Raw genomic sequence first — 10,000 nt, 5'->3', positions numbered from 1 at the left:
CCTCACAGGCAAGGAGGCAGACAGGTCCGTGGACCAAATGAACGTGGGACCTGGGTGATCGGCCAGGTCCACGAGACCGAAGGGGTCTCACCCGCACCCTCTTGGCGCGATGGCGGGATATCCGCAATGTCCGCGTAACGCGCCTGACTCCGTGCCCCTGGTATGGTCAGTGAGCTCCTCCAGGCGTGCGTTGCGCAGGCACGTGTTGGTCGGTCGACACCACGGTTGGGGCGCGGAGCGGACGGGGTTCCGGCACCATCTCAGCATGGATGGGGGAAATTGTTGATGCGTGGGGTGGGAAGAGGGGAATGGCGGACTCTCCGTCTCGCTAGCGGGGTCTCGAGACCGCAACGACTCCGACAAACTCTCGCCCCCGAGTCTTCTTTTGCGTCCCTGCTCCACTCCGCGACTCGTCCCTCGACCTCCACTCTGAGCTCCGTCCCCTTCGCCGTCCGATCCACGCAAACACACGACTCAGACTCCACGACTTCCGACTAGCGCCACTTTCTGCACTCGACGAGCGCCACTTTCTGCACACACGAGCTGCGTTGTGCTCGAGTCTTTATAGACTGGGGGAGGAGCTTGTATGCAGATTCGCGGATCAAAACGAGCTTGGAGGCGGGGCCACGCCACCCGACGTTCAGCCATTGGTCGGGCAAAAAGGGGCGTGAGCCTCCCCTGATCCGATTTCCTCTCCTAAAAGGAACGGATTCACAGTGGGTTCGGAGGCGGGGCCATGCCACCCGATGCTCAGTCATTGGATGGAAGAAAAGGGGCATGAAGCCTTCCTGATCCGCTTCTCCTCTCCCGAAAGGCATCCATTTGGACCCGCGGCTCGACAACAATTACCGAACGGGCCCTGGACAGCAAGACGTTCGGTGTTGACAGGTGGTGTGGTTGTTGGTTGTGGAAGGAGAAAGGCGAAGGTGGTGGGGGGTTTGGTGTGGTGGTTTGGTTGTTGGCGGGCGTCGTAGCGATGTTTGCGGGATGGAGTTGTGGAGGTAAAGAGGCGAAGGTGGTGGTGTTTGAGTTGTTGGCGGCTTAATGGTCCAAAATAACAATAGAGAAAGAAAAATGGCGAACTCAAAGCGTCGCAGCCCGGATGAATCACAGATATTCCCTCTAAACAACAGGTGTGGACTAACTGCACATGAACTTATCGATATATCTAACCTGAGGACCTTTCTGGTGTATTGCAAATTTCCATAGCTGCAACAGTATGTATGTACGTATTTGGTTCAGAATCCAGCAAAAGTCAAAATCAAGTTTTACCTAATCCAATTATTATCCCATGCACACAAAGCGAAAAGCTGGTTAAGCAATTGGTTATGTCTGTCCATCTCTCCGTCAGTCTGGCCACAAACGTCAATCTATGATCGAGGAACAACTTATTTAAACTTAACGTTCTTTTATTGAACACGAATCGGAAAAAAAACCCTGTCATTTTACTATACTTTGGCTCTGAATTTATCCTAACCACACATGTGTAGTAGAGAAGAGCAAGATCTTTTCCTTTTTTTTTTTAAACTGTTCAGCCTGGCAGAGGTATGCGCTCCACTGAGGGCAGTTATAGTCTTCATTATGCATTTCTTATATGTCGGCTTGTTTTCATTAATACACAAGCAAACTATTCCACTGCTCTCTGCCCAAACAGGAGGAGAGTACAGTATTCTGCGAAAGAATACCCAAGAGCAAGGCTGGCAGTGCGAAGACTGAAGAGTGCACACACTCAATTCCCAGCTGGTGCACACTTGTTTTCAGATGATGTTTACCCTGGTCTTGATCTTTTCTGTGACCCGTTTTAGGTGTTCACCGAGTATGAGGCTGCGATCAAAGGTGACTCCAAGGTACTTGGAGAATGGTTCATTCTTGACTGGTGTGCTGCAAAAAGAAACTTGGAGTTCGCTGTTAGCCAGCTGGTTGCTGAAATGGAAAGCGGTAACTATGGTCTCAGTTGAGGTTGGACAGATGCCCAGATGAAGTGTTGCTCCTTTACCATCAAGTCATGAGATAGGGTACTGCTGAGATTTTCAAGGTTGATTGCTTGCGTAGCAAGGGCAAGATCATCTGCAAAAGGAACCTTTCTGTCATGTAGTACAGGTCATGTGGCTCACATAGATGTTAAAACAGACCCTTGGGAAGACCATCATTCAAAGTCCTTATGGAGCCTGTTTGCTCTCCAAGTGAAACCCTACATATTTGATTGCAAAGCAGAGAAGGAACGACACATTGTGGCTTGATGCTGGAAAAGTCTGGCATCTTTCAGCAGAAAAGCATGGCACCATACTATATTATACGCTGATGAAATGGCAATCAGTGCAACACATGTCTTAAGCGTTGGTAGTCAGTCTCAATGTCGGTGCAAGTACTTGATCAACACAGCTCCTACCAGGTCTGAAGCCAGCTTGATTCTTGGGGAGGTTGGGCTCTACCAGTGGAGGGAGCCTGGCCAGGACAACACACTCAAACAAACTTGTATGTCGTACACAGCAGCGAAATGATATATTTTATATTTCCGTTTCATGAGTCTTGAAACTTAGGGTAATGGGACTATTGCAACGTGTGTGTGTATGTGTGTGTATGTGTGTGTATGTGTGTGTATGTGTGTGTATGTGTGTGTATGTGTGTGTATGTGTGTGTATGTGTGTGTATGTGTGTGTATGTGTGTGTATGTGTGTGTATGTGTGTGGGTGTGTGTGTGTGTGTGCGCGTGTGTGTGTGTGTGTGTGTGTGTGTGTGTGAGAGGGTGTGTGAGTGTGTGTGTGTGTATGTGTGTGTGTGTGTGTGTGTGTGTGTGTGTGTGTATGTGTATGTGTGTGTGTGTGTGTGTGTGTGTGTGTGTGTGTGTGTGTGTGTGTGTGTGTGTGTGTGTGTGTGTGTGTGTGTGTGTGTGTGTGTGTGTGTGTTTTTTATTTATTTATTTTTTTCCAAGAATGGAAGAGTCCTCTCAGGACTCAAAGTATCCACCTCCGCTTCAGTATGCAATCACGGTTCATGGACCAAGCTGTTAAACTTTGTTGTTCTCAGAGTTTTGCTCAGAGTGCTCTTTTTAGGATAATCACCGAACCCTGGATTGCCTCCAATTGTAGTTTGTGGTAATATTCCCAGGGATGGTTTTAAAAAATCTCAATGAGGTTCTTCTTTACTACCTTCACCTTTGGTTGTGGAGGTAATGATGTTTTCATCCCTTTCTGTCTGTTTATCTGTGTGCAGGATATCTCAAAAAATTGTGGATGGATTCAGACGAAACTTGGTGGTCATGTTGGTTGTGTGAGCACGACAAATTAATTTGATTTTGGTGAATATCCGAATCTGGATCTGGGCATGAGAATCATTTAATTTTTAAAGTGATTCTTCACCATTGAGAGTTTGGGCCAAAAACGATTATGAAGCATGATATTTCAAGTGTATTGGACCCGAAATGTTCTCGTGGATCAGGAATTACGTGGCGGAGGTATGCGCTCTCCCGAGTGCCCTTCTCGTTTTTAGCTGCATCCATCAGAATCTTCCAGAAGCTGCTGTCTCTCCCTTCGGGACAGGGTTGAGGCCGGTGATTTGCTACTCAATTTTTGGTGTGAAAGCCTACCAGTTGCCTTTCCAAAAATTCCAGTGGGTCTTCGGTTGTATGTAATCAAGGGAACCTCTATTCCATTGTGAATTCATGCTGGTCACTGTTGGCTGTGTGGAAAGTGTGCAAGGATCTTACAAGATGCGTGGAAGAGAGTATTCATGACCGTATCTGGAGACGAAACAGAGGTCTGGATTGTAGTCCTTCCTCCATCCAAGTGAATGAAAAGTGCCTGGTTGCTTGACATCATGCAGAAGAGAGCAATCATCAGCAGAAGCCCAAGCCACCAATTGTTCACCTGCCTAATTATCTGAAGTGTATCCCCATGAGGTGTGATGGCTGTTGAAGTCACCAGCAAGAACTTCAGGATGAGCAGTAATGGGTCGTGCTGTAAGGGACCACTCCACCTGAGGTGGTTGATATACATTGGGTGATTGTTGTATCCCCAACTATCATTGGCTATTAAGACATTATAATTGGCACTGGATTAAACACTACGATGTGATCGCTCAAAGAAACCCTTTAATGCATTTGTGGGTCTTTTTAGACTCGGACCTAGTTTGGTCGTTTGTTACACTACAACTTTATTGTAAAAACATTTTTTATGCATGATAGTTCACTTATGTTGCAAGTGAAGGGTAATGAATGTTCCTGGGTTTTTTTTGGTTTTTTTTCCCCCACTCAGGATCGGGTGGTTGGTGGGGGGGGGGTTATTTTGAAAAAAAATCTTTACTCCATCACATTGCCTGTCATGACTTTGTTTCACCACAAAACTTTGTAATAAAACGGTAAAAAGTTATGGCCTGGATAGATAAGCAGACACAAACACAATTGCAAAACCTCGTCTCCCATTAGGTGGGCAGACGGGGTGGAAGCAAAAATAAAAGGGCATGCTGCTGTCTGGAATAGATGGATAGCACGTTCAAAAATCCGAGGGTTTGGAGCACAACACTGCGCAGACTCTAGCTTTCACATATTTGCCAAAGTATCACACAAATTTCAAATCCTTTTTGTCAAAACAACCAACCAATCCTTTCAAATTTTCAGCACAAGTCAAACTTTGGGGGGGGGGGAGCAAGCAAATGTAGGTAAAGACGTTTCCTACAGGAGGGAGAAATCTCGTATCAGCATAATGGATTAGTTGGGTAATCTCACCATCATGGGCACTCGCACACATTAACAGAAGAAAAATCAACAATGGGTGCTCATTGTCTTACTGGTGGGGATTTGCTTGACAAGCACACAGTTATCCAGCATGGGGCACACATCCATAGCACAAGTAAAATAGTACAGAACAATTTATTACAAGAACATACAAGGAAACTGTGATGTAAGAGGAAGCCATGTGACCAATCATTCCTGTGCCTTGTTTACATGAACTTGCTCTATCAATTTACTTACATGCACATGTACCAAACCCATTCATCTTGTACATCAGCATCGACATCCATCATTTTAAGAATTCGTATATCAAATGGCATGAAAAACAAATCGACATGTAATGTAATAAAGGTACCAACACACAATGGTCAACTAAGCAATACAGCCTAGATGATCTTTCATGTCCACAGTCCATACGTGAGGGGGAGGGGGTATGGGGAAGAATTACGATCTCGAAATGGAAAAGCATGCTCCAAGATGCTGCATTCCTTCCCAATATGAACTAGAACAGCACTCTTCGATATCGCAAGGTCAACACATATTATTACATCACGATACATACTTGTACCACGTTTGATTCAAATCCCTTCAGCTGTTCTCAAATATCACATTTTTACCTGACATGACCTTTGACCTCTTGACCCCATAATCGAATCACTTCATGTATACCTCATTATACATTCTTGTACCAAGTTTGACTTAGATCCTTTCAGCCGTTCAAGTTATCGTGGTAACAAACCCAAATACCGATGCATGGACGGACGGACAGACGGATGGACAGTGGGAAAACAATGCTTCTGGCAACTTGATCGGCGGAGGCATACAAAAGCACGCTCGAAGATGCTTCACTGCTTGTTGGCACTAGAAACATTAGTTTTGGTCATATTTGATACAAGACAGTGCAGGAACATAAAGCTCAGAGGGAAAAATTCTCAAAAGTGATCTCTGAAGCATGGCTGGAATGTCCTGATATGATAAAAAGATAATCCAACAAATTAAGCGATTCTGAAATAAAAGTGTTGAAGACTTGTCATGCATCAGCATGTATGGTTGTGCGACGAGTGTTAACTGCCCAGTAGGGGTGATGCACAAGAGCAGGAACACAAGCTCAAAAGACGCACAAATTGCTCAATAGAGCAGGGAAGAAAATGAAGAGCAGCCATCACATCCAACAAATCCTTCACCTTGAATGGAAATTCCCCCCTAAATATCAAACACGTATGCCAGGATTTAGGAATGTACTCAAATAAATAAACGAGTGTCCTCATTTACAAAACAGGACAAACATTGATCAAACAAAAAAAAAAAAAGCAATACAACTTATTACTCATGGCAAAGTTGTTGCACAAGGGTTATTTCAAAAGTCAAGTGTATGATTGACCTCACCATGCTGACCAAGCCACAGCTTTTCAAATGGCATTGAGTAGGTGCAATATCAAACTTGCCCACCGGATGGCAGTACTGAACAGGTGAGGTTGTTCGAAACGGCTAAAGCGATAGACGAAGCCAAAATTCAAGCTTGGTTTCCATGCACGGATGCAAGTGTAATCGTATTAAACCACACACCACTCATAACCATTATATATATATATATATATATATATATATATATATATATATATATATATATATATATATATATATATATATATATATATGTTTGTATCGAATTTACCTCCGCCATTGAAGATGGACGGAGGTTATCGTTTTCACCCGTCTGTTTGTTTGTGAACAGTATTACGGAAAAACCGACGGATTTCGACGAAACTTAGTGGGGGGGGGGGAGGTTAGGTATGGTCCAAGGATCATGCCATTAGATTTTGGACTTGGTCCAAAATCCAATATGGCGGCTATGGCGGCCAATTTGAAAAAAAAATATTCGAATTTTTTGTTTTTTTTTGCATTTCTACATGTTTTAAGTGTTTCCAACCCCATCACCCAAAAATAAAAATTGTTAGAGAAAAAAAAATTTGCAACTTTTTCTCAACAAAATTTCGATTTTTTTTTTTTGCATTTCTACATGTTTTAAGTGATTTCCAACCCCCCCCCCCCCCCAAAAAAAATTGTTGGAGAAAAAAAAAATTGCAAATATTTTTCAACAAAATTTCGTTTTTTTTTGCATTTCTACATGTTATAAGTGATTTCCAACAAAAAAAAAACATACCAAAATTATAATTGCAGCTGATATTGGAACTTCAGGTGGATATACCCACGTAAAATCAATTTCTGTCTCAAGGAATCTAGTGATGACGAATTAATTGAGTTTGTAAAAGTTAAAAGTAAAAGGGAAAGTTGCAAACTATAACTCTGTGAGCACTGTTGACATCAAATTAAATGAATAGGAGATCAGGTTCACTTGAGTGACCTCGCAGTATTGGCGGTGGAGGTTTTGCACTCTACCGAGTGCTCCCCCTCTAGTTTGAGAAGTGTTTGTTTGACTTCGATGAATTCCTGAACGGCTCGATGGAATGAGATGGAAACTGGTGGTTGTACGGTACTTGAACTGAAACATTTTTTGGCAGTAAGGGAAAGAAAAGAAAAGAAAAAAAAAATCATCGCCCTGAGGGTTCAGGATAAGGGAGGACCAAAATTCCCTCGATTTGAGACATTCTCCGTGGGGGTGGGTATTAGAAGACACCCTACATGCAAATGTGGGGCAATTAACCCAAACATAAGGATGGGTTCTTCACTATTCATATTAGAGAGGGAATGTCCTTTTTCGCAAAGTTCCTTCAGTACCGGCAGAGCCTTGTGACCAAACAATCTACTGCAATTACTACTATTTATTCACCAGGTCCAATTAATCCCAACTTCTCATGCGTTTGGCTGGGCAAAGTTTTCAACAAACCTTTCACGAACTGGAGGGGCAGGACTGACTTTTGATCGAAGGTAATTTGTGTAAAGGATTTGCATTCATTCTATATTTTTTTTCAAGGCGCCGTTAATAAACTCACCAACGCTTCATAAGAGACCATGTGATCTTTTAACATGCAGCGACTGATGCTAACAGACAGGACACAAAGTCCATCGAGGGGCAGCGCCTTTGTGATACGATCCCTGGCCTGTGAAGCACAAATCCAACATATTGTATTCCGCTTGAGAATATAACCCAGACTAGAAAGCTCAAAGCTAGGGGCACCACCTCCACACCATCCTGTCTGACAAGCCTTGTACTGAGAAAATGCTGAAGGTAAAAGTAATAGATTATAGCATGCAATAGATGTCTTTAAAAATTACTATAAATGATGATGAAAGCAGAGTCAGGAGACAAGTCAACGGTGAGCTCTTCCATTTCCCAATATTAATGGTTGTACACAGGACTACATAGGCCACACCACAGACAAGAAAAGTTTGACTTTGCGTATGCAAGCTTGTCCGCACACAGTTCAACGTTAAAATACAAAAGGGTATATTCACAGAATTAAAGCAATCTATAAAGCCTGGTGACACTGCAGTTGAAAGCTCTTTCAACAATGTATTACACATTTTCCAATAATGAACATGGAACAAAGTTGTCCAATTTAACAAAAATAAGTAAAGACGGTACATATTCGGAGCAGCATCTCCCACAGCAAATTGTGTTTCTTGATGACATCACAGCATTATCTCTCTGATCGTGCAGCAAACCTGAGACTACATACTCGATGAGTATCCACAGGCGTCTTGCGTCGCGTGTTGTGCGCTACAACTACAAGGCCTCTGGGCACAACTAGCGTGCCTGATCGGCCTCAAGAACACTGACAGAAGTCTAACATATCAATATCAGATGTCGAACTTAATAAATTGACGTTATACCTAAAATGTGAATTGTAAAAGTTTGTTGCATTGCATGTCAGTGAGCGAATGAATGCATTTGCAAAATTCTCAGATCCACTGTAATCTATACATCCCAGGAAGGTTCTGCATTATTAAATGCTCAGTCTTTCAAATATCACAAGAGCATGCACTGAAGGCAACTGAAACTCAGCTTCCATCACAAGGTCCTTTCTTCACAACGATGTAGGTATTCTTGGAAGTAAAATGATAGACTGTCGGACCCCGTTATTTGCAGGGGATACATTCCTGGAAAATGCCAAAAGCAAATCCACAAATAGTGGGGCATTGTTTCAATGGAAAAGGGGGTGATAGATTAATGAGAAAAAAATACTAAAAATCCCACGAAAAATAAATTCGCAAAAAAAGTTCACGAAAAAGTGAAAAAAAATAAAACGCGCGAAAACGGGAAGGAGATAAGAAGGCCATGGATGTCAAAACAGGTCACATTTCATAAACCGTGAATCCACGGGGTCCGCAAATAGCAGGGTCTGACAGTACTCGACATGGAAACTCCAGCCTCCTCAAAAAGCCTATCTAAAATGCATTCATCAACGAGCAGTTTTGTTTCCTTCCTGGGTTAGGAGTACGATACAAGGACTACAGGAGGCCATCACATAAACTTTATATATACATGGCTATTCATTCCCATGGCCACTGTTCAACGAGATACCGGACTGTCGCTGTACAATACCATCCTCACTGTTCCACGAGACTCAATTTCATATACAAAAACAAAACACCAATTCGCACAAGTACAACGGAGACCAGATAACCGAATGAGAAGGGCATTTCTGAAAGAGATGCATTACAACTTGGACCCGCTTTACAAGTGATGTTCATCTCATGCTGATGCCACGACAAGTGGACCCTCCTTCCTTCCCCCTACCCGAGTCACAATTTTTTCTACTGTTAGAAAATTGTCTCCTATACACATCGTTCCTGTTTAATGGAGATTCAAGGTGCGATGCAAGTTTATACAAGTTTAGGGCAAAATGAAAGCAAATTTAAAAAAAAAACATAGCTCATTTCATGGATTGGCTCTTCAGCCATTTCAACAGCAGATAAGGGAACTTGTAAATTACCAAAACCTTGTACATAACATGTGGTTACAATAAGTAGAATTAAAATACCAATTTCAGGCTTTAGCAACTCCACACATGAGGTTTCCTGCCAATGACTTAATTATTGGGTTTTTTTTTTTCTTGAAGCAATAAAAACCAATCCATCCGAGCATTACCATGCGGTGCCGAGGAAGGCGACGCCGGTATAGCTCTTTTATCTTGAGTTGCACAGCAGGGCTGCAGCCTACTCTAAGCAGCTGTAAGGCACGTGTCAGCAGCTCTTGCTTTCGACCGCTCTTGTTCCGTCCAGCATAGCCCAGAAGAACCTGCAGCTCTGAGACGCGGAAGCTCAGCACCATGTGCTGTAAAGTTTTGGGAGATGGAGGAAGAAATC

The 10,000-nt window shown here is 43.1% G+C and overlaps 1 protein-coding gene across 10 annotated transcripts in view; it reads right to left on the bottom strand.

Moving 5' to 3' along the window:
• The window catches only part of LOC147015035 (E3 SUMO-protein ligase PIAS2-like), a 297,048-nt gene that overhangs the window by 175,421 nt on the left and 111,627 nt on the right, over positions 1 to 10,000 (bottom strand). For 7 of the 10 annotated variants that reach the window (XR_015050202.1, XM_085849367.1, XM_085849368.1 and 4 more), the window contains exon 2: positions 9,783 to 9,968. The exons of the other annotated variants lie outside the window; for them this stretch is intronic. Coding sequence is in view for 6 of the 7 variants with exons in the window: in XM_085849367.1 (XP_085705493.1) it covers positions 9,783 to 9,968 (186 nt within the window). In the remaining variant the exon portion in view is untranslated. The remainder of the gene's footprint in view (positions 1 to 9,782; positions 9,969 to 10,000) is intronic. 10 annotated transcript variants of the gene reach the window in all.

The sequence above is a fragment of the Eptatretus burgeri genome, chromosome 12 (assembly GCF_056783735.1).
Source record: "Eptatretus burgeri isolate ZD-2024b chromosome 12, Ebu_testis_v1, whole genome shotgun sequence".
Taxonomy (NCBI): Eukaryota; Metazoa; Chordata; class Myxini; order Myxiniformes; family Myxinidae; genus Eptatretus; species Eptatretus burgeri.
This window is presented reverse-complemented; position numbering and strand designations above follow the sequence as displayed.